The sequence below is a fragment of the Tenrec ecaudatus genome, chromosome X (genome assembly GCF_050624435.1).
Source record: "Tenrec ecaudatus isolate mTenEca1 chromosome X, mTenEca1.hap1, whole genome shotgun sequence".
Lineage (NCBI taxonomy): Eukaryota > Metazoa > Chordata > Mammalia > Afrosoricida > Tenrecidae > Tenrec > Tenrec ecaudatus.
In genome coordinates, this window is record NC_134548.1 from 92,874,083 (window position 1) to 92,899,776 (window position 25,694).

General features: G+C 37.9%; 1 protein-coding gene across 2 annotated transcripts in view; it reads left to right on the forward strand.

Annotated features, from left to right (window-relative positions):
* KLHL4 (kelch like family member 4) overlaps positions 1-25,694 on the forward strand; it is a 72,079-nt gene that overhangs the window by 14,749 nt on the left and 31,636 nt on the right. The window contains exon 3 of one of the 2 annotated variants that reach the window (XM_075539154.1): positions 25,057-25,219. In XM_075539154.1, the coding sequence (XP_075395269.1) occupies positions 25,057-25,219 (163 nt within the window). Of the gene's footprint in view, positions 1-25,051; positions 25,220-25,694 lie in introns of both variants that reach the window. The other variant, XM_075539153.1, reaches the window with a different exon arrangement.

Consider the following 25,694-nt stretch of genomic DNA (forward strand, 5'->3'; position numbering starts at 1 on the left):
ATGGAGCAGCTGGTAGTTTTGAACTGCTGCATTAAGCATCCCAATTCGTAATGTATTACACCATCAGGGCTCCTAAAGTATCATTGTATATGCCCTATAAATTTCATTTGGTAAAATTTAAAAAATACCTTGTTAAATTAATTTTATAAAAATATATAATCTCATTCTCATTTAATGAAAGCTAAGACTATGAGAAGGTACCCCCCCCCCAAAAAAAACCAGAATTTGTTTTCCAAGCAATGTATTTAATTTTTTTTTTACAAAACAACTCTCTTGGAAACATTTTTCAAACTCATCTGTTTGGATGGCTAACAGCACCTCCCTCATTTTTTTTTCTTCACCTCATTTACGTCTTGAAGTCGCTGTCCTTTCCTCTCCCTCTTCATTTGGGGAAACAAAATGAAGTTACATGCAGTGAGGTCAGGTGAGTAACTGGAGCAAGGTCAGGTGAGTAATGTGTGGGGGCAAGAGAGGCATGCTGGGTTTTGTGAGAAACTGGCACACTGAGATGGCTGCAGGAGCAGGTGCATTTGTCATGGTGGCAAAACGAGCCCCGTCTGCCACAAATCAGGCCTTTTTTTGTCACACGCTGTTACACTCTTTCAGCAGCTCTAAATAGAAAGCTTGATTAACAGTCTGGCCTGGTGAAACAGAGTCGACATTTTTGTCCATTTGGGAAGTTGACAGACATCCAGAACGAGGTTTGTCATCATTGGCATTTCACCTTTTTGAAATAAGAGGGTGCCCTTGGGATATGTATCAACTCTGTAATGCTTGTCCATGCAAGAGACTGAGGATCACAGATAAACAGGTCTGCTAGCTGTTAAATGTTGTAAATTAGTAAATTCCCTAATAAACACCATAATCATGAATATTGTTTCGAAGTTCTGTAGTCATTGCAGCAACTTACTGAACCTAGCAAAGAAGTAGAATACCATGGGAGGGAATTGTTGGTGTCAGAATAGGATAAAGAACATTGAGGGTGGAGAAACACCTGACCTCTGCCTTGGGCTAGTGTGGAGTTGGGCTTTCCTTCTTCCTCTTTAACCAGAGAAGGTCAGATGTGGCTTCCTAACCATTTCCTCAGATCAATTTTTATTTTCTTGGAAATCGAATGATATTTGAAACCAAGTTGCTTCATTGGCCTATTTCCTGTCATGGAAGACTAGCTTTCTTTCATTATATGCTCTCTTTCCCTTTCAAGTTAAGTTGATGGTAATATTTTGTTTTGGTGGTTGGATTAATGTCAGTCCCAGGCTTAGTCTCCTTAATACGAGATTGAGACACCAAATCCTTGCTGAGAGTTTTAGGTTTTGTGCCGTTTGTACAATAGAATTTTATACATCTTTTTAAATATGTTTCATTTTGCACAGTTCATCTCATTTCTCCTGTAGTCTATAGTAAGTGGCAAGGGAGGGTAAAAATACTGTCTCTTTAAGTTCTTCCTTAGAAACCTCCTCAGTCATATATTCAAATTCATCACTTGCAAGGTTTACCTTCCATGAAACATTGGAACATAGTGTAGAAAAGAGAGAGAAGGTCTTTGCCACTGCATAAAACACATATCCTTTCCTCTATTATTTTAGTGCTTGTTCATCATTTCCTTTTAAATCTTCACCAAAAGCACATTCAATGCCCACAAATCTAGCAACGTTTTATTGACAGTGTCATATGTATGCACTAAGAAGATACTTTCTTCACTAATTCCACCAGTAATTTTTTCAAGGCATCAGAACCAAAAGATTGGCAGGAGATATACTGATTGGTTTCCCAGTTCACTGAGCAAAAAAACGAATGATTTGAAGTAAGAGTCTTTCTGATAGAATGTGTTACCCGTGAAAATTTAGCAGCATATCTACAAAAGCTTTGTAATAATTCTTGGAGCAGGGCCAATCAAGAGGCCCTGGACCAGAGAGAGGTGTGGCTGTGGACACAGCTGAGAAGAGACTGTCCTGATTACAAACAAACAAAACCTGTTGTTTCCTCATAAACCTCATTATCCATAGTAGGGGCTATGTCCTCTGAGTTCTTTGTGTCCATTGCAGTGAATTATCAAAGGCAGCAAGCAAGGTGAAAGGACCATGGGCTGGACAGCTAGTGTCTAAACTGGTAAAATGATTGGAGAGTAGAGGCATGTCTTATCTTTGCCTCATAGGAATCTTCCCGAGTTGTTGATCTCTCTCTTGTTCTGTTCATTCATTCATTCATTCATTCATTCATTCACCAGCACATAGTAGTTATTGATTACCTACTCTGTTGAGAGCATTTCCCTGTGTGTTTAAGGGAGTATTAAAAAGGAGACTGGGGTCGTGGTGGGGTAGTGAGTTATGAGTTGGACTGCTAACCATAAGGTCAGTGGGAGAGAAAAATGAGGCTTTCTATTCCCATAATGATTTAAAGTCTTATATATGGTTCTTTGGTGAGTAAACAGGGAGCAGCAATCTCCCATCAGAGGGGAAAAAAACTCTTAACAATACTTCTATACAGAACCGTAGGAGAGAATAAGCCTGGTGCTATCTTCATAATTAGGCACACTTGACCTAGTTCTATTCAACCCTTGGTGACCACCAGGCCACGTGCTATAAACTTCTAGGACTTTAGATTCTGCCCTTTCAAGCTGCACAACCTCCTGCATAGGCCACACCAGAAAGACTTGATAGAGAAATCTCACTAAGTGAACTGTACTTTACCTCAAACTTGCCTGTAGCCGTTGAACTTAAAGCTGAAATTCCCTCGTGTGAGAAGAAACAGATTATTGCTATCCTAAGATTATGGAATTGGTAGTCATGGTACTTTGGATCGGATCCCTTTCACTAAGGGTACCTAATGAAAGGTGACCCACAACCACCATGTAATTACTATTTTAATATCCTCCTTGCTTTACTAAGACTTGTATTAATCTGATAGTCATGGTTGTGCTTTTATGAATGAATGTTATTGGAAACTTCGCCCTATAACCAATTGTTATTGTTAGTGTAAAGAGTGTCCAGTGACTTAAGAGTTTAATCTTAACTAATCAACAATTTATATAATATGGTTTGTAGTCAGCCTATACTTGTATAATTTCCTTTTCTCAACAGTGTGTTAAATTCTATACCAATGGATATATGAATGACACTATATGTAAAATTACCTCATGCCCCAAGGGAATGATTGATGGTACCATAAGATGATAATGAGTCCTCTAAAGTGAACCAGAAATGTATGTAAACCATAATATGAGAATGGATTTGAGGCCACTACTTATTTCTAGTCCCAATCTAAGAACAGTTGGTTTTTATGACATAGCTCTTTTCAATGCTCGCCCTCATGGAGAGATCACTGAAAGAAATAAAAGATATGGGTGCTATAGCAAAGTGCTGTGAAAAAGTAGACGGTGCCAGGCTATCAAAAAGAATAGCATCTGGGGTCTTAAATGTTTATCTTAAAACAAGCAACCACCTAAGTGATGTGTCAACTAAGTCTACATGGAAGAAACGCATAAGTCTGTGTGATTCAATGATTATAAATAGTAAAATCCAAATCTGCCGAGGGGAATGGTATCAGAGCTTAAATTGTGAACACCTGCTTTGCAGAAGGCTATAGATGACAGTCGAAACCCAAAATCCATTTGTAATGTTCACACATGGATTAAACCTCCAGTCAGTCCCCTCTGAACTTCGTCAAGGGATGTGAATAGTTGTGCTTTCAGACAGAGATAAATGTAAACTTGATTATGACAGATATAGCGAGGTTAGAATGTAATCCAAAGGCTAAAGTGTAACACTGTCATTTGATCTTCCTTTTGACCCATTTTAAAGTTGTTTTATTTTTTTGAAAGTGGTGAGGAATGCAATGAAAGTGGATTGTAACAGAAACATTTAGTTTAAAATCTAACATCCTATTGTTTGATCACCCTTTTGACCCAATTTAAATTTGCTCTAGCTTTTAATATTTATTTCTTTATGATTGAGGTTTTTCTCTGGTTTATTTTGTTGTTATAGTTACACTTGTTCTTTTCCATTTTTGTATGTTTTCCTATATATGAATTCAGGATAGGTAAATCTATAAACACAATAAATGAATTAATGATTTTTTGAGGGTATGGCAGGGGCAGTTAGAGCAAAATGGGGATCTAAGAACAGTGAGTTCAAGAAGGAAGAATATATTCTAGATCTAATTTAGTGATTAATGTACAACTCTTTTTAATATGACTAAAGTATTGATATATATGAATTCTATGTTAATAAAACTATAGGAAAAAAGATTTACAGTCTTAGAAAGCCACAGGGGAAGTATTACTGTGTCTTACAGAGCCACGATGAGTCCAAATTGACTTGATGCTGGTGACTTTTGGAGTTTGAGAGGAGTGCTAGGGAAGTATGTAATCTTTCAAGATCATGTCCAGTTCAAAGCTTGAGTATCCAAGCCTCCGCTTTACATTTGTGAAGATGTTGCTTTTTCTCTTGATCTTATGTGTAGGATCCTTTGTCTTAACGTGGTGTGAATCAGTTTACTTAGTAGCTTATCTGTTTTATAATCAATAATTTATATAGATTATTTCATCTCATTAATTCAATGCTCTCAATTTAACGTAACTTATCCCACTTCCTCCTTGTGTTTATGGCTTCCTTTCTTATTTCTTAACCCTTCTGAAATTTGTTCTTTTAGGAAATTTTGTCTTCTGGATCTAAAATATTTGATTATTCAAAAGTGTGTGGACCTCACTAGTGTTATTGCTCTTCGTTTTGGCTGAAAATTGAGCCACAGTTATCTAATGAAATGAGTACCGTTGCATACCTGAAGGGCGATTAAGGGCCACATCTCAAGAATTCCACAAGTTACTATCCAAGTACTGAGCTGGTCATTTTTATGATTTTGTGGTTTGCTCTACCTTTTCTCCTTTATGCTATCCTGGGTCTTCTAATGTAATCCCTTTCTGAGAAGTTGGTAATGGTAGCTGGTAACCTTGTAGCTCTTTGGTTCTCAGGGTAGTGGAACTTGATGTTCATCTTTCCAGTGGCTATAGTCTTCTGATGCCTGAAACGACTCTTCTATTCTCAGTACTCTCTTCTTCCTCTCTGATTTTTATCCAATCTTCCACTTATTGTATGTTATTGCCTTTCTCTTCACTTAAGTTAACAAGTGGACAGTTTTATACATAAGCAACAACGGCTCAAAGGGACCATTAACTATTGAAATGTCAGAGACCAAGAAGTAACAGAACTAAGGCTTGAACTTAATGTTTTGTCTTAAACTCATGTTCTTTTCACGGTACTAGACTTCATGAACCACAGTATAGGAAAAAATTACAGGAACTGGAAAACATTCATTAGAGGCACAACGGAGAAGCTTGAACCCAAGCTTTAGAACACTGCAAGCTAATTTCAGACACCCTAAATTAAAAATCCTAGATCATACCAAGTTGAGCCTAGATATAATCAAGGAATTGAATTTATCTGCTTAAAACAAGGTCCCATCACATATGAGATGGTCATAATATGTTGGCTGTGTGTTGTTGTGATGCTGAAATTTATTAGACTAGTATTTCAAATACCAACAGGGTTACCCATGGTGGGCAGGGTTCAGCAGAAATTCTGTATATGAAGGATGAGATAGATATCTGTTATATACTTTCAAAAATTAGCCAATGAAAACCTTAGAGATCCCCATAGAATATTGTCTACATCCCAACATCAAGAGGGATGAAAAACTGGAACAAGTGTCAAGGATGATGAGGGAGACACATTGAGGTTGATTAGCACAATAGCAGCAGATTTACATGGAACTTTGAGAAACCTTGAGTAGCTAACATAATCCTAAAAAAAAAAAAAAAGAACAGAGGAACATTTACACTTGCCAGTATCAAACATATTAGAAAGTAAGTAACCAAAACAATCTCTTACTAATATAATTGTGCTAGTCTGGGTTGACTAGAGAAAGAACTTCATAGACACTCATATGTGTATAAGAAAGAGCTTTATATAAAGAGTCATTGTATATTAAGAAAACATCTCAGCCCAGTACAGATCAGGTCCCTAAGTCCAATATTAATCCATATGTCTGATACCAGTCTATAAAGTCCTCTTCAGATTCCTGTAACACAGGAAATGCCACAGAAAACAGAAATTTCACAGGCCAGCGGGTGGAATATCTTGTGGATCCAGTGGTGGTGGAAGCATTTCAACACTTGCATGGGTCTCCAGCTGGCTTCTCCAGCTCCAGGGTGCAGGCTCCATCAGGGTAACTTTTTTTTTGATATTCAAAACCACTGCTAAGCCTTTATTCACATTTCCCTTTACAGAGTTTGTGCATAATTGGAACACAACATTCAGGGGCCTGTGAAACTTTATGTAGGTTGTCAACAGGGATTTATTGCAGGGACAGTGTGTGTCTCGCCTCCCGGAAGGAAGATAGGAGTTCTCAGAATCCTCAGGAGAAGGCGATGCCCACACAGCGGCCTCAATAGCTAAGACCCGAATGACAGGCTACTCTGCCACTTCACCCAAATTGACATTCGATTATGTAACTGCCACAATGATAGAAATAAAAAAATGAGTAGAAATGGGAGACTAGAAATAAACTAGTACATCTCAGATCATGTGATTTCCAGCAAGTATGCCAACCTCATGCAAAGAAGACAAACACTATCCTTAATCAATTACATTAGAACCACAGAGTTTCCACAAACAAACAAGAAATGACACTAGAACCATACCTTAACCCACATGTGAAAACCAACTTAAAATAGATCACATACTTATATGTAATATCTATAACCATAAAATACTTAGAAGAAAACAAAAGAGAAATGCTTCAGCATCTAGTTTTTAGCAGTAGATTCTTAGGTATAGCACCAAAGCATGTACAACACAACACAAAATAACAAATAAGAGTTTATTAAATTTTAAAACTGTTGTTCATAAAAGGACTTTATCATAAAGGTAGAAGAGTATCTACTGACTGTGAAAAAATGTTTAAGAATAGTGTATCTGTTAAGGGTTTAATATTAATGATATATAAAAAAACTCCTACAACTTAACAAAAAGGCAAGCATTCCAATTTATATAACAGGTAAAGGACTTGAATATATACTTACCCATAAAGAAATACAAATAGCCAATATGGATGTGAAAGGGTACGAAATATCCTTGGTCTTTAAGGAATGTGAATCAAACTAGGGAAGAGGAACAGATATGAAGTTAATAATAATTTATATTTTATCAAGAAGTTATGAGGTGGGAAGTGGGGAGGGAGGTTACAAAGAGGAGCTGTGAGCAAGGGCTTAAATAAAATGTAAAAATTTAGAAAATAATGATGGCAACATATGTATACACATGCTTGATACAACTTATGTATGGTTTTTTTTTCTTTTTTTACATTTTATTAGGGACTCATACAACTCTTATCACAATCCATACATATACATACATCAATTGTATAAAGTACATCCATACATTCCCTGCCCCTATCATTCTCAAAGCATTTGCTCTCCACTTAAGCCCCTTGCATCAGGTCCTCTTTTTTTTCCCCTCCCTCCCCGCTCCCCCCTCCCTCATGTGCCCTTGGTAATTTATACATCGTTATTTTGTCATATCTTGCCCTATCCGTAGTCTCCCTTCCCCACTTCTCTGCTGTCCCTCTCCCAGGGAAAAGGTCACATGTGGATCCTTGTAATCAGTTCCCCCTTTCCAACCCATTCACCCTCCACTCTCCCAGCATCGCCCCTCACACCCTTGGTCCTGAAGGTATCATCCATCCTGGATTCCCTGTACCTCCAGCCTTCATATGTACCAGTGTACCGCCTCTGCCCTATCCATCCCTGCAAGGTAGAATTCGGATTATGGTAGTTGGGGGGAGGAAGCATCCAGGATCAGGGGGAAAGCTGTGTTCTTCATCGGTACTACCTCGCACCCTAATTAACCCATCTCCTCTCCTAAACCCCTCTAAGAGGGGATCTCCATTGGCCGACACTTGGGCCTTGGGTCTCCACTCTGCACTTCCCCCTTCATTTAATATGGTATATATATACATATATATATACACATATACACACATATACACATACATACACACACACACATATATATATATATACATACACACACTTATATCTTTTTTTTTTTGCATGATGCCTTATACCTGGTCCCTTGGCACCTCGTGATCGCACTGGCTGGTGTGCTTCTTCCATGTGGGCTTTTTTGCTTCTGAGCTAGATGGCCACTTGTTCACCTTCAAGCCTTTAAGACCCCAGACACCAGAGCTGTAAGAACCCCCAATAAAATTATCTTGAAAAAAAGAAAACATAATGATATATCACTTCACAGCCAAAGATGGCAATAATTTTGAAAAGTGGAAAACAACAGGTAGTGTTGGCAAGGTTGTGGACAAGTGGAAATCTTGATGCATTGATGGTGGCACTGTAAAATTGTGCCGCCACTGTGGAAAACCATTGTTGTATAAAAGATCACTATGAGTTGGAACTGCTCCTCGGTATAAATCCAGCAACATTGGAGGGAGGAGCACAGAGATGTGTGTGCCAGTCAGTGTTCTTTGCAGCATTATTCCCAAAGGTGAATGACCATTGGTGGATGTTGTTTTTGGTGCTGTTCAGTCAGTTCCAGTAGAGGAGTAGAGCAAAACACTGCCAGGTCCTGCGTTATCCTCACAATTGTTGTTATGTTTGAGCTCATAGATGGTTTTCCTCTTTTTCACTGCCCCTTTACTTTACCATCCAGAGATAAATGGATAAAAAAGTGATGAATCCATATGATAGAATGTTACTCAGCTATGAAGAGAAATATAGTGCTGACACAGGATACAATGTGGATGAGCCATGAGAACGTTATACTAAGTGAAATAAATTAAACACAAAAGGACAAATAGTGTTCGCTTCATTTTGCATGAAATAAGTAGAGTAAGCAAATATATGGATACTTAGCTAATAGGGGGAGGCAGGAGGAATAAGAAAGAGGGACTTACTTCTTAGGAGATATTTACCTTTGTTATAAAATAATGAAAGGCATTGAAAGTAGATAACAATGATTGTTAAAAAGCTTGATAAACATAAATCTTGTCAATGAATATTGCACGTGAAGGTTATAGAAATGAAAGTTTGCCTATATATTTATCACATTGTAAAAGGAAAAGCACATCAAATCCTTCTATCACAGGACAAACAAATACACAAAATAAAAACTTGAATAAACTATTACGCTCAATACACTTTCCTTTTCATTCTTCTAAGTGCTAAAGTGACAGCAATAGAGTGATTACAGCTACAGTGCCATCCTCATCATTAGCAATAGCTACATCTACTCACCTTCAATAGAGGCGGTGAATGAGAGTTAATTCTACACCTTTATTTGTTAGGTGCTTTCACTGCCTTGTCCTATTCCATATTCATAAATGTTATGTTTGTGTACTTCATAAGGTCCACACTGTCAGTCCATCTCTTTGAGGGTCGTTTTCTCCTCTTTTTTTTGGTGGCCATTTACATTACCAAACACAATGCCCTTTTCCAAGGACTGACTTTTCCTGAGAACATGTCCTAAGTAAGTGAGACAATGTCGCATCATCTTTGCTTTTACAGAACATTTGGCTGTACTTCCTCCAAGATAGAATATCTTTTTTATCATCTGGCAGCCCATAGTACTTTCAGTTTTATTTGCCAACACCATAGTTCAAATGCCTGCATTCTTCCTTATTCATTGACTTGCTTTCATATGCATATGAGACTATTGAAGGATACCCTGGCCTAGGTCAGGTGCATATCTTAGTTCTCAAAGTATCATCTTTGCTGTTCAACAATTTAAAGGTCTGGTGTAGTGTGCTTACCCAGTATGTGTGTCGTTTGATTTAGAGATGCACGCTTCCATGATTATTGATTGTGGATGTAAGTAAAATGAAACCCTTGACAACTTTGGTTTTCCTCCGTTTATCATGATGGAGACTATTGCTCCGGTTGTGGAGTTTTGTTTTGTTCCGTCTTTACATTGGGTTGGGATCCATACTGAAGGCTGTAGTCCTTGATCTTCACCAGCGAGCACTCAAGTCCTCTTCTCTTTCAGCTGCAAGCTTGTGTCCTCCTCTACACATTGCAGATTGTTAATGACTTTCCCCCCTTGTACTGATACTGTATTCTTCTTCATATATGCTCCTTGACCTATTTGCTTAGCATACAGAGTAAATAAATATGTGAAAGGATGTAACTGAGGCACAGTTTTCCTGATTTCAAACCATTTAGTATCTTCTGTCTTTATTTGAACCACTTCATCCTAACTCAAAGTAACCCTTATGTTGTAGTGGTTTCGTGTTCAACTGCTTCCTGCAGAAATGCAAAACTACCAGACACTCCATGGGAGAAAGATGTGCTTTCAATTCCTGTGAAGAGATACAGTCTTGGAAATGTAAAGGCAGTTCTGTCCTGTCTTAAAGGCTCTCTATGAGTCTGCATTGACTTGATGGCAGTGTTTGGTTTGGGGTTTGGTGTTAGTTTATGGACAGGTTCTACATTAGCACAATTAACTGTTCTAGAATTTTCATCTTTGTCATGTTATCATGCAGTTTGTTATGATCCACACAGTAAATTGCCTTTGCATAGTTAATAAAACACAAACATCTTTCTGGTATAATCTCTGCTTTCAGCCAAGATCCCTCTGATAGCAGCCATATTATCTCTTATTCTACATTCTCTTGTGAATCCAACTTGAATTTGGGGCAGCTGCTTGTCAAGTACTGCTTTAGCTGTTTGAATTATCTTTAGAAAATATTTTCCTGAGAATGATATTAATGATATTATTTGATAATTTCTTCATTCTGTTGGGTCACCTGTCTTTGGAATGGGCACTAATATGCATCTTCCAGATGGGTAGCCTTGTAGCTGTTTCTTGGTATAAAAAGTGGGTACTTCTAGCAGCTTAGACTTCATATCTTAATACCATCTTGAAATTTTCCCCCCAAAAAACAAACTCATTGCCATCAATAGGACAAGGTTAGAACTACCCCCGTTGAGTTTCTGAGACTGTAACTATTTATAGGAGTAGAGAACCTCATCTTTTTCCCCATAGAGCAGCTGGTGGCTTAGAACTGCTTGCTAACTTGTGGTTAACAGCCCATTGCATAACCACTACACACCAGGGCTCCTTCTTGAAATGTTTAATATTGCCCTAGTCTCCTTGAGCAGTCGCTTTGTATTTCTTTTGTTGTTTCAGATGCTTTCTGCATCTTTGAATATTTTTACAAAGAACCTTCAACGTTTAGGTTTGACTTTTTTCTTTATTTCTGTCAATTTGAGATATGCTGAACATTTTCTTCCCTTTTGGTTTTATAACACCAAGTATTTGTACTTTGTACAACATTGTGTCTTCTCAAGCTGCCTTTTGAAATTTTCTATTCTATTTTTTACTTCATTATTTCTTGTTTTTGCTTTAGCTAGCTCATCTGGACAAAGCTTTTCGCGTTCGATTTATTTTTTCACTACTTCCAATTATCCTCGATTCATATTTCTCACATTCCACATTCCAATTATCAATGGATGTTTGCAGTTGTTTCTCTAACCTTGAATTGTGCCCCATCAGCAAATGAAGGTACCCGAACCTTTACTTAATCCATGTGATTAAGATTGACTGGAAGTTCTGGAATAACTGTTTCTCTGTCATATTTTTAGTGCTGTCTACCTGGTAGTACTATGTACCACAGTACTACTTCATACAGTAGTATTCCAGTGCTATTTGTAAGATTTTCATTGACTGATCACTTAGAAATTGATATCCTGTTTCTTCTTTCTATTCTGTTCTTAACCTGGAAGCTCCACGGAAACCTGTTTATCGTGGGTGACAAACTGAGAAAATCTATATCTCCATGACAATTAATACAATAAATGAATAGTCTCCTTTTTTCCTTTAGTTTTCTAACAAATTCTCCTGGAGAATAACTTTCATTATTTAATATATAATGTAATTGATTTTATAGAATTTGCTCCCTTCCTGGCTGAAAGCACAACTGCCTTATGTGTGTTTTCTTTGATTACTAAACGGATTACCTTAAGCATATGGGGACACAGACGATACATCACTTCATAGCCTCCAGGATAGCTATTATAAGAAATGTGGCTGGGGAAGTACTCGAGAGGATATGGCGAAATTGAAACTCTCAGAACCTCAACATATAAGCATAAAATTTCTATGGGACCCAGAATTTAAAGTAAACACTTAGAGGTTTACTGGTACAAACTATTCATTACAGCATTATTCATAATATCTCAAATGGGGTAACAACTCAAATTTCCATAAATAGGTAAATAGATAGGCAAAAGTGGTTACAGGAACTGGTGAGAAAGGGATGGGTCTTGACTAAGAGGTATTGAGTTTCTGTTTGGGCTAATAGAAACACTTGTTCTAATCTTTCATTGTGGTAAATATATATAGCAAATATATTTCATCAGCATTTTTCACATATACCTTCAGTGACATTAATGCTGTTTGTCATATTCAACAATCACTAGCATCCATTTCCAAAGTTTTGTATCACCCTTCAAAGAAACCCCCAAACTTTCAGGAATGTGTAAGTGGTATTGCCTGCCAAACATGGTGCATGTGACTAATGTCACTGAATTGTACACTTAAATATTTTTTAAAAGGAAAAATGTTATATATATTACTATAATAAAATTTAAAAAGTAAAATAAAATTACTTACCCAAGCAGGGAATATGCGGATGTGCTTTATACAATTGAGGTATGTATATGTATGGATTGTGATAAGAGTTTTATGAGCCCCTAATAAAATGTAAAAAGAGAAAAGGAAAAAAATTACTTACCCAAGATTACTTATCTAATAAGTAATAAATTATGAAAGTGATTACAGATTTGGATGATGATGGTGGTTTATTTACTTGTTTATTTTGTGTTTTGATTATATATTTTGCCTAAATAATAGCCAGGAGTAGATTGTAATCTTCATTCTGCTGCTTTTTTTATCTTTGGATTAATATGTCTGTCATATATTTAAAACAATTTGATTTAGGGTCAAGTTGACATAACAATTTAGTTTTCCATGGAATAATTCATGCAAAAATTACTAGGTGTCATTGGTTGCCACCTAAGCAATCTATCAGCATTTGCTGTGTTTCCACCCTGGTTTTCCTGTTTCCATTCCTTTGATTTGACTTCCACTTCCTGTTATCTCATCATTGTTTCTTAGCAAATGTTGCCCTTTTGGTCTTTCAGAGTTTTATATTCTAAGGAGCACATTCCTTATGGGTGTTATTGTTTTTTTAAATTAATAAATCTCTTTATTGGCGCTCATACAACTCTTATCACAATCCGTACATACATCAATTGAGCAAAGCACCCTTATACATTCGTTGCACTCGTCATTCTCAAAATTCACATTCCACTTGGGTTCCTGGATTCAGCTCGGTTTCCCTTTTTTCCCCTTCCCCCTCCCTCCCTGTTCCCCCCTTCCCCCTTGCCCCTTGATAGTTTATAAATAATTATTATATCTTATCTTACATTCCCCGGCGTCTCCCCTCACCCACCTCCCATTGTCCATCTCCCAGAGAGGATGTTCCACATAGATCTCCAAGATCGGTTCTCCCTTTCTACACCCCATTCCACCCTGGTATCGCCACTCCTACCGCGGGTGTTGAGGGGTTCGTCTGTCCTAGATTCCCTGTATTTCCAGATCCCTACTGCACCATTGTACATCCTCTGGTATAACCAGATCTGCAAAGTAGATTTGGGGCCATGATAATTGGGAGGGGAGGAAGCATTCAGGAACTAGAGGAAGGTTTTGAGTTTCGTTGTTGCTACACTGAACCCTGAGTGACTCATCTCCTCCCCACTACCCCTCTGGAAGGGATGTCCAGCTGCCTACAGATGGGCATTGGGTCCCCATCACGCACTCCCCCTCATTCACGGTGATGTGATTCTCACCACCCCACCCCCCGCCTTTGTTGTTTGAGACCTGGTCTCCTCTTCCTTTCATGATCACCTATTTTTAAATACATTATTTGTTTAAGCAGTTGCCCCAGGGAGTAATATCAGTTCCACATTAGAAGGGTGACTTAAGGCAATGATCTTGTGGTGCCCTCCAGTCTCTGTTAAACCAGTAAGTCTCTACATTTTCATGAATTTTTTATTCTTCATTTTCTACCATTCCAACCAGGCCCTTCATTTTTTAAAAATCTTTTTATTGGGGCTCATAAGGCTCTTATCACAGTCTGTGCATACATCAATTGAGCAAAGCACCCTTATACATTCGTTGCACTTGTCATTCTCATAATTCACCTTCCACTTGGGTTCCTGGAATCAGCTCGGTTTCCCTTTTTTTCCGCCGTCCCCCTCCCTCCCCGATCCCACCCCTGGTCCCTTGATAGTTTATAAAGAATTATTATATCTTATCTTACACTCCCTGGCGTCTCCCCTCACCCGCCTCCCCATTGCCCATCTCCCAGAGAGGAGGTTACACATAGTTCTCCGAGATCGGTTCTCCCTTTCTACACCCCCTTCCCTCCTGGTGTCGCCACTCCCACCGCTGGTGTTGAGGGGTTCATCTGTCCTAGATTCCCTGTGCCTCCAGATCTCCACTGCACCGCTGTACATCCTGTGGTATAACCAGGTCCGCAAGGCAAGGTAGAATTGGGGTCATGATGATTGGGAGGGGAGGAAGCGTTCAGGAACTAGAGGAAGGTTTTTAGTTTCATTGTTGCTACACTGAACCCTGAGTGGCCCATCTCCTCCACACTACCCCTCTGGAAGGGGTGTCCAACTGTCTACAGATGGGCATTGGGTCCCCATCACGCACTCCCCCTCTTTCACGGTGATGTGATTCTCATCACCACCCCACCCTTCTATTTTCTTCCTGGTAAGATTACTTGGTAGTGGTAACCCGGAATCATCTAATTCTTCTGGTGTCATGCTAGAGGAAACCGTGTTCCTCTCGTTCTTCAAACTAAATTGTTTTCTGAGTCTTTGAGTTTCTGTACTCTTCTTTGCTCTGGATGGAAGGAGAAATAATAGTTTTACTTTATATGGTTGTTTGCCAGCTCTCAATAAATCAGACAATATGAACTATTGAATTGTATGATTTGTGAATTATATGGCAATAAAACTGTTTTTAAAGAAAAGAACCCAGGCAGTAGCTACTCATCAACTTAGGATGTAGAACCTTGTCTTTATGTATGATGTTATGCCAGTTGATCAAGATGTCCTTCTATACCAGCGGTTCTCAACCCTTTGGGAGGTGGGGTTCAAATGACCCTTTCACAGAGGCCGCATAAGACCATCGGAAAACAAGTATTTCTGATGATCTTAGGAACAAAGACACCGCTCCTCTATCCATCTGCAGGCAGGTCCGCCCACATGCAGATATGCCCACATTCAAGTATCTGTCGGGAAGACTGTTACCCATGCTAAACCATGCTTCAAGACAAAATTTCATTAATTTGTAATTAGAAACAAATATTCCAAAATATAGAATTATAGAATGTTTGTAATTAATCACTATGCTTTAATTATATTCAATTTGTAACAATGAAAATACATCCTGCATATCAGATATTTACATTATGATTCATAAAAGTAGCAAAATTACAGTTATGAAGTAGCAATGAAAATATTTTATGGTTGGGGGTCACTACAATATAAGGAACTGTAGGAAAGGGTCGCGGCATTAGGAAAGTTGAGAACCACTGTCCTATACTATATTTCTTAATATTAAAGCTCAGTGGTTCAGTTATGTGAGGTGTTTAGTTTGTCTAAGAAGTTTCCATAGTTCTTCTACTTATGTCTTCTGATATATATATATATATAAATATATGATTATACATGCAGCATATATAAAATATGCATGTATGCAAATTCACAACCATGCCTATATATATGCAGGAAGTGTGTATTCCCGTATGACCTCTAACACTTATTTAGCATATATATGCTTATGTATATACTCCCTATTTTTTGTATTTACAATGTTTTGCATTTAACGCACATAGCATGGATGGAAATGTAGCATACAAGGCAGTTGCCTCTTTTTCAAAAAGCAATATAATGCATATATTATTTGCATGAAAATAGGATGGTTTTGTTACAGAATTATATATACTATAGTGGTTACTAGGTTTTCCTTTATTCTTGAATACCTCTCAATTTATTCATTTGTTTGTCATGTTGTGCTCATTTCCCAAAGATTATGTGTTACCTTTCATGTCACTGAAATGAACACATTTCTGTTATCTAGTTAATGATTCTTATTTTTTCCTCCTTGCCTCATCTCTTAGGAATCAAATATTGTTTCTTTGTGTATATAAAACTATTCTTGACATTTTAAGATAATAGTGGTTTCCTATAGTAGGTAACCTTTTGTTACTGATTTATTTCAAGAAGTAAAATGCCCTCCAGCAGGAGAAAGAGGAAGGCTTCTACTCTCGTGAAGAGTTATTGTCTTTGCAACCACAGGAGCATTTCTACTCTGTCCTAGAGGGTCGCTGTGAGTCAGCATTGACTTGATGGCAGTGAATCAGTGTACTCTGCATTCATTTATACTGTGGGATGCTTCACAGAGTAGTCATCATTCTTTATCTTTGGGTATTATCACATTGTATGTATATACCATGATGTATTAATTCATCTAATTATAGAAACACTGTTTCCAATTTTTTGATGTTGTGAATAATGCTTCAATGAACATGGACTTACATATGTCTGTTTGTGTTACGGCTCTATTATTTCAGGATATATACCTAGGATTAAGATTGCTAGATCATATGATATTGCATTTCATAGCATTTTTAGGTAATGTTGTACTATTTTCCATAGAGGTTGGACCATTTTACAGTCCTACCAGCGGAATATAAGAATTCCAGTCTCTACAATCTTGACATCATTTGTTGTTTCTTTCGGTCAGTGCAATCTTTTCTAGGGTGAGATGGTATTTCATTGTAGTTTTGATGTATACTTCTCTAGGATCATTTGGCTGTTTAACACAAGGTCAACAGTTCAAACCCATCAGCCAACTCTGCAGAAGAAAAGAAGAGGCTCCTGTAAAAACTGTTCAGGTTCAAAAACTCACCGGAACAGTTCTACTCTATCCATAGAGTCACTGTGAGTCAGAATTGACTCGATAGTAGTAAGTTTGATTTGGTTTAATGGCTAATGACTACCACTTGGTTATCGGTTTGCTCTACTGTGGTGGATTATGTATTGCTGTGATGCTGGACGGTCTATCATCAGTATTTCTAATACCCTCAGAGTCACCCATGATGAACACATTTCAGCAGAATTTCTAGAACAGACTGTGAAGAAGGAATTATCTCTCCATTTCTGAGGGAGATGCCCCCTGACAACCTTATGAATAGCACCAGAAAAGGAGCCTCTAGGTTGAAAGACACACAAAATATAACTGAGGAAGACTTGCATCTTCAAAGTAGAGAAAACCCTAATGATGACTTGGCCAGAGTAAAGCTATGAGAGCTTTAATGTACTGATTGGGATGAGGGAAAAAGAGAAGAAACAACTGCAGACGGGTTTCATGGGAATTACAAACACGAGGAATGGTATTGCATTGCATTGTCAAAAAGAATATTTCAATATTTATATTAAAATGCAATGTAGCCCATGATAAGATAATATTCATAGAAAAAGTTAATTTTTTACAAATATTATTGAAATCTATATAACAATTACTAAAGTTAGTGATGAAGAAAATGAAGACTCCTACCACCTTCAACCCCAAATTGATAAAGCATACAATCAAAATGCTTTTTAGATTGGTGTCAGGCATTTGGGCTAATGTTGGATTTATGGACTTGGACAGCACTGGGTTGGGATGCTTTCTTAATGTACACTTACCCTTTATATAAAACTCTGTCTTATACATATGAGTTTCTGTGGATTTGTTTCTCTACCCAGACTAACATAAAATGCCTTTGATAATTATTGGCAATTGGAATGCAAAAGTTGGAACTAAAAAGGAAGGCACAGTAGTTGGAATATATGGCCTTGATGGTAAAAATGAAGCTAGAGATTACATGATAGATTTTTGTAAGGACAGTAATTTTTTGTGATGCAGATAACTTTTTTCTTTTTAATTATTTATTTACCCCACTCTTTTCTCCTCCCCTATCCCCTCCTCCCTCTCCACTTGCCAGGCTCCACATAGCTCCTTTTAGTGTGAAAATCATTTTCCTTTTTTTAATAAAGGTCTTCTACAATATAGACTTCCAAGGTTATATTGAATAAGAGTGATAAAGGACAACCCTGTCTGATTACTCATATGGAGAGGGGATGCTTTCACTTGCTCTCATTTGAGTATAATACTTGTTGGTTTTACGTGCATGGCCTTTATTATATTGTAGATTTTCCCTTCTATTCCTTTATTATTGAGTGTAAATAAAACAATGTTGTGTAAAGCCAAAGGTCATTACCAATTTATAAAATTATATGATACTTTTTTATTATCAAACTTGGAAGAATATAATCTCTCATAGTTGTTTCAGGTGTCATCAATTCCAACTCATAGGAACCATATGTACAAGAAAATGAAGCATTGCTTGGTCCTGTGCCATCCTCACAGTTGTCCTAATGTTTGAGCCCAATGTCATAGCCACTGTGTCATTCCATCTTGTCTGGGCTTTCCTTTTTTTTTTTTTTTTGACTGCCTCTCTACCTTAGTAAGAATAATGTCCTTATCCAAGAGTTAATCTCTTCTGGCAACATGTCAAAAGTAGGTGGGACAAGTCTCACTGTCTTTGCCTCCAAGAGCATTGACGATACTTCTTAGAAGACAGATTTGTTGGTTTTTTTGACAGTCCCTGGCACCATCACTATTCTTCACCAGTGCCATAATTCAAACACATCACCTCTTCTTCAGAAGTCCTTATTAGTGGTAGTCACATAATCTGTTGTCAGTTTGGACTTAAGGGTGAAAGGGTAGAGTTTAGGCTGTCAATCAGGTTACAGCTTGATGACCTCATTTGGAGCCCCTACAGAGACAAACAATTCACTTGAGAGGGGACACAAGTTCACCCCCTGGAAGATATTACAGCTGACAGGACACATGGAGCTACGCTAGTGCCCTGAGCTGGAGGAGCCACGTTGAGACCTCTGCCAGTGCTGAGATGCTTACAACACCACTGGATCCACAAAACGTCCTACCTACTGGCCTGTGATCTTCCTGCATTTGATATCATTACATGTGTTTCATGAGTCTGAAGAGGACTTTATAGATTGATATCAGACATGTGGACTAATTTGGACTTATGGACTTGATCTGGACTGGGATGTTTTCTTAATGTACAATTACTATATAATGCTCTTTCTTACACAGATATGTGTGTCTGAATTTTTTTCTGTGGTCTACCTGGACTAACACACTTTTAAATATACAACTTCACATGCATATGAGACAAATGGCTTGGATCAGACACACCTTCGTCCTCAAAGACTAGAGTTCGTTTATAGGATATTTACCCAATGCAATGTATCCTTTGATCTATTGACTGCTGCTTCTATATGAATAGATTGTGGATCCAAACAAGATGAAATACTTGACAACTTAAATGTTTTCTCCAATTATCATGATATTACCTATTCGTCCATTTGTGAGGATTTTGGTTTTCTTTACATTGAGTTGTAATCCGTACTTTGGTTGTAGCCATTGATCTTCATCAGCAAGTACTTCAAGTCATATTCAGTTTCAGTAAACAAGGTTGTGAGATATATATATATATATATATTGCAGATGGATAAAAAAGCTTTCCTCTAATTTTGATTTCATATTCTTTTAAATATAGTCCAGCTTCTCAGTTTATTTGCTTGACATACAGATTGAATAACGATGGTGAGATGATACAACACTGACATGCACCTCTCCTGATTTTAAACCACACAGTATTCCCTTGTGTTCTCGCAACTGCCTCAGGATCCATGTACAGGTTCTGCATGAGCACGTAAGGTCTTCTGGAATTCCCATTCTTCTCAAGACTATCCATTGGTTTTATCATCCACACAGTCAAGTGCTTTCGCTCAGTGAAGACAAAACAAGCTAGTCTCTTTCTGGTATTCGTTTTGTTCAATCTGATCTCTGCAGTGACCTCCCTTGCGCTGTGTTGTCTTTTTAATCCAGCCTGAACCTCTAGCAGCTCCCTGTCAATATAATGCTGCAACTGTTGTTGGCTGATCTTCAGAAAAATATTATGTGTGTATATTATCAATGATATTGTTCTGTAATTTGAGAATTCGTTTGGGTCACCTTTCTTTGGATTTGGTAAAAGTAATGATTCTCTTGTAGTCATTTGGCCAAGTAGCTGTCTTCCTAATTTCCTGCCATAGATGAGAATGTTTCCAGTGCTTCATCTGCTGTTTGAAATATTTCCATTGATACTATATCAGTTGCTGAAAAATTGTTTTTTACTAATACTTAAGCTGCAGATTTAATGTCTTTTTTAGTATCATTTGTTCTTGCGCATATGCTACCTCCTGAAATGGTGGAATGTTCACTAATTAGTTTTGGTACAGTGACTTTGTGTACATGTTCCATCTACTTTATGAAACAATGATGATGCCTTCTTTGTTCAATATTTTGGTCATAGAATATTCTAATATTGTAACTCATGGCTTAAATTTTCTTGTTAGTTATTTTAGTTTCAGATTTTCTGTTTGATAGTCATTTTTTGGTTTTCTAACTTTATCTTTGCACATTACATTTTAATATTTTCATTTGTCTTCTTTAGCTCTCCTTTGACATTTTCTGTTCAGATCTTTGACTTCTAAATTTATTCCATTTGTCTTATCTGCTTGATGATTAAGATCAAGTTTCACAGTCATTTCTGACATTCACTTTGATTTTTATCTTTCTTGTCTGTCTTTTAAAATAATTTTATTAGGGGCTCATAAAACTCTTATCACAATCCATGCATGTATCAATTGTGTAAAGCACATTTGTACATTCATTGTCCTCATCAGTCTCAAAACATTTGCTCTCCACCTAGGCCCCTGGCATCAGCACCTCATTTTTCCTCTTCCTCCCCTCTTCCCCCTCCCTCATGAACCCTTGATAATTTAAAAATTATTATTTTGTCATATCTTGCCCTGTCTGACATCTCCCTTTACCCACTTTTCTGTTGTCCATCCCCTAGGGAGGAGGAGGTCACATGTAGATCCATGTAATCGGTTCCCCCTTTCCAACCCAGCCTCCCTCTACGCTCCCAGTATCGCCACCCACACCACTGGTCCTGAAGGGATCATCTGCCCTGGATTCCATGCATTTCAAGTTCCTATCTGTACCAGTGTACATTCTCTGGTCTAGCCAGACTTGTAAGGTAGAATTGGAATCATAGTAGTGCAGTGGGGAGGAAGCATTTAGGAATTAGAGGAAAGTTGTGTGTTTCATCATTGCTACATCACAGCCTGACTGGCTCGTCTCCTCCCCAAGACCCTTCTGTAAGGGGATGTCCAGTGACCTACAAATGGGCTTAAGGTCTCTACTCGACACTCTCCCCCCTGATTCATTATAAGATTTTTTGTTCTGATGATGCCTGATGCCTGATCCCTTCGGCACCTCGTGATCACACAGGCTGGTGTGCTTCTTCCATGTAGGCTTTGTTGTTTCTGAGGTAGATGGCCGCTTGTTTACCTTCCAGCCTATAAGACCCCAGATGTCTTGCCTGTCTTTTTAATGACCATTTTCTTTATCCCTGAAGGCATATACATACAGCTTATCAGGTCTTTTATTATTCATGTTCAGCATATCAACTCTGTTCTTGAGATATTCTTGAGATTCAGGTGGTATATACTCAGGATGTAATTTTCATCTAGTGGACATGGTTATTAGACTTTCTTTGTTCTTTGCTTGTTCTCTTGGATTGGAACCCAGATATTTGCCTTTAAACTTACTAGTTTGGGTTTCCATCTATTCAATTCCAGTTCTCTGTTCTTTTATAATGTTATGTAATTCTGTTATTATAGTGTTCGACTTCTGGGTTTCTGTGTGGAGTTTTTCTTGTAAACTTGTAGTGAAATTTTTAGATTTTCTCTTCTTCCACTTATTGTCTTTCAGACTCGTCCTTCATCTGTTGTATGCATGCAATCATTCTTCTGAATTGTTTTCATGTTAATTCCATAATCTGTTCAATTTCAGGCATTTCCTTTAGGTCTGGATGTTCACTTGTTTGTGTGTGTGTATGCATCAATATTTCCTGATTTTTTTCCCTTGATATTTTGGTATAGGTTCTAGGTGTGGTAGGGAGGTTGGGTTGTGTAGAGATAGTTAACTCTCTTGAGTGGTGTAGTAGAGAGCTAATAGACTCTTCAGAACTGGTAGTAGGGAAGATGTAGAGAGTAAAAAGTAACAGAAAGCTAAAATGAATGGAAGGAAAAGTAATAGAGGAAAGATAAAAATATCAAGTAGTGCTAATCCTTAAATTGTATTATAAAAAAAGAAAAAACCTCATTTTGAAAGGACAAAAGAAAGGGTAATACTAATGAGAAATAATTATAAGAGTAGTACAAGTTTTTGTTTTGAAGAAAAGGAAAGGGAAGGATTAAGCAAAAAAAGAGAAGGAAAAAAATAAGAGCTGCTAGTTTGTGTTTGGGGTCTAAACTCTGAACAGGCCATTGCAGCTGGCGTGAGCAAGAGACAGGTGTGTTTCCAGGAGAAGGGTGGTAAGCCTCGGTGGGTTAAGTACCTCTGCTGGAAGCACAAAAGTTCAGGAGAGTTCAGCAGTTACAGCCAGTGCCTATGGGCAAGTAAGTCCACCTGGGTTGGCACTGGGGTTGACTGAACTAGCTTTCAGTTTACAGTGGCCTGCAAGTGTGGATGGTGACTGGGATAGCCGTGTATGGAAAAGTTTCTAAGAGTGTCCTGAGGCTGAGTGGGTGTGGACGGGGTGGGGCTCGTGCCTTTCCGGAGTTCGGGCTCTCTGAGAAGAGTCAAGGAGAAGGTAACAAATCCATATTCCACTTACTGGGATGCCCCAAGGAGGAAGGGCAAGGATTGAGTAGTTCCATGGGGAAAGATATTTCTCTGAATGGCCTGGGGTTGACTAGGGTGGTCTAAATGAGATGCTTCCTGGGATATGGGAGTATTACTAACTTGAGTATTATCTAAGTGGTGGAAAAATATGGTTGAATTTTTAAGTTCTGATGAAATATAAGATTTTGTTTCAAAGAAATGGTATCCTTGCACTATAATTATCAAACAAATAACTCTAAAAGCTGAACTACATGAAGAAGAATGTGGCATCAGGGTTGGAAGAAGGCTTATCGTTAACCTCCAATATGTAGATGGCACAACTGTGCTTGCTGAAAGTGAGTAGGATTTGAAATACTTGCTGACGGGGATCAAAGATTGCATTTATCAGGATGGATTATAACTCAGTGTTAAGAGAACCAAAATCCTCAAATGTGGACTGAAAGCTAATATCATGATAAATAACAAAAGTTTTAAATTGTCAAGGATTTCATTTTGTTTACATTCACAATCAATTCTCACAGAAGCAGCAGTGAAGAGATAAATAGATCTCATTGAACAAATATGCTGCACCAGACCCCTGGAAAATATCTAAGAACAAAGATGATTACTTTGAAGACTAAGTTACTCCTGACCTAAGCCATGGGTATTTTAAATCAGCTCATATGCATGAGAATGCTGGACATAGAATAAGGAAGACAGAAGAATTGATGGATTCGAACTATGTTATTGACAAATAATACTGAAAATGGAATGGACTGCCAAAAGAATAAACAAATCTGTCTTAGAATCACTAGTCAGAATATTCCTTAGAAGAGAGACAGCTGTGGGAAGCAGTGAATGGGAATAGAGTGTATACGGACGAATCCTTCATTCTCCTCTATTAAGAAGCGTGGCAGGCTTAAGTGGAGAGCAAATGCCTTGAGAATGATTGGGGCAGGGAATGTATAGATGTGTTTTATACAATTGATGTATGTATATGTATGGATGGTGATAAGAGTTGTATGAGTCCCTAATAAAATGTAAAAAAAGAAAAGAGGAGAAAAAAATGATTAGGGCAAAGACTGTACAGATGTGCTTTATACAATTGATGTATGTATATGTATGAACTGTGATAAGAATTGTATGAGCCCCTAATAAATTGTTAAAAATAAAAATAAATAAATAAATACATATATGTACATGGGCCAAAAAAAAAAAAAGCGTGGCAGGCTGGGTTTCTGGGGTAGGGGGAGGTATTCACTCTTGTGAGTTGAAGGTGAGTCCCAATCACATACTTATAATTATTATTGTTCCCCACTATATCCTCCCAAACAGTGTTACCTCAGAGTTACCTCTTACAAGCACATGGCTGATTGCTATGCAGCTGACAGCTTTTAACTACAGAACCAATATGTGCTATTGCCTCTAGGCTCTGAAGAGAGCTCCTCCCCCTTACCTGCCCTGGTCACTGGTGTTAGTTTACTCCCCCAATATTCTCAAGGGTTCTAATAATTTTAAGCACCTATGTGCTTGAGTTATTATGTAATTTCACTATTTTAATGTTGACAATTATATGTACTCTGCTTTCATTATTGTAAATTTCATCATACTTACCTCAATATTAAAAAATAACTTCTATCTGTGTCACTTCTATAGAGGATCTCTATATGAAGAAATAAAAACTATTAGGAATTTCTCAGGCTTAGGATTTTTCAAGCAATTCTGCTGGTTTGAAATGAATATACATGGGGAAATCCAGGACAGTCCAGCGTGTTTTGAATTAGATCTATGAATTTTATACCTAAGAAAATGATTGTGATACACATCAGAATCAAAGAGCATGGTATTTTAAACATTGTGCATATGTATCATCAGTGAGCATGCTTCCGTTCCACGTGAATGATAACTGTGGTACTTCATATTAACAGGCTTGGAAGTCATCATAGTGAGATATTTATTATAAGAGGGCCAATTTTACCTTTGCTTTAATCTAACATATTCCCTTTAAAAGTCGATGTGTCTAAATTTCCCTAGGGAATTTGCATATTGACTAGGATCAATAGTGCCCTTGTTACCAACCCTTTTTGTAAATCCTTTTCTTGCTCTTAATGCCCCATTAGATTAGATGCACAAAATCTTGAAGAAATGAATGATAGCGTAACCGAGGAGAATTTCCAGGCTGCAAACCATGCAGAACATGCTCTTAATAAAATGGAGAACTACTTGAAAGAGAAACAGCTGTGTGATGTGCTAATCATTGTTGGACACCTCCGAATACCAGCCCATCGGTAAGTGTCCTTTTGAGATTAGAATACTTGATGAGTATAACAAGTATAATTAAAGAGAATCAGTATGTGGTAGTCACCTAATCTGGTGTCAGTTTAAGGAACAAGAGTGTAGGGGTGGAGTCTAGGCTGTCAATCTGAAGATAGCCAATGAGACTTCTGAGGGCATGGCCTTCTCCTGAGACTTCTGGGAAATCTGGTACTTCTTCCTTGGAGGCGGAAGACACCTATCACTCTCAGTTCACTCCCTTGGAGACTCTCTACCGACAAGACTGACTTCCTGTGAGGCATCCTTGAGGAGGTACCACATGGGCCTACCCTGATGCAGCCCTGGGAACTGGAATGGCCACGTGGAGACCCCTGCCAGCGCTGAGATGCTTCTACCACCAAAGACTTTCTACCCACTGGCCTGTGTTCTTCTACATTCGGCATCATTGTATGTGTTTCGTGAGTCTGAAGAATATAGATTGTTGTCAGA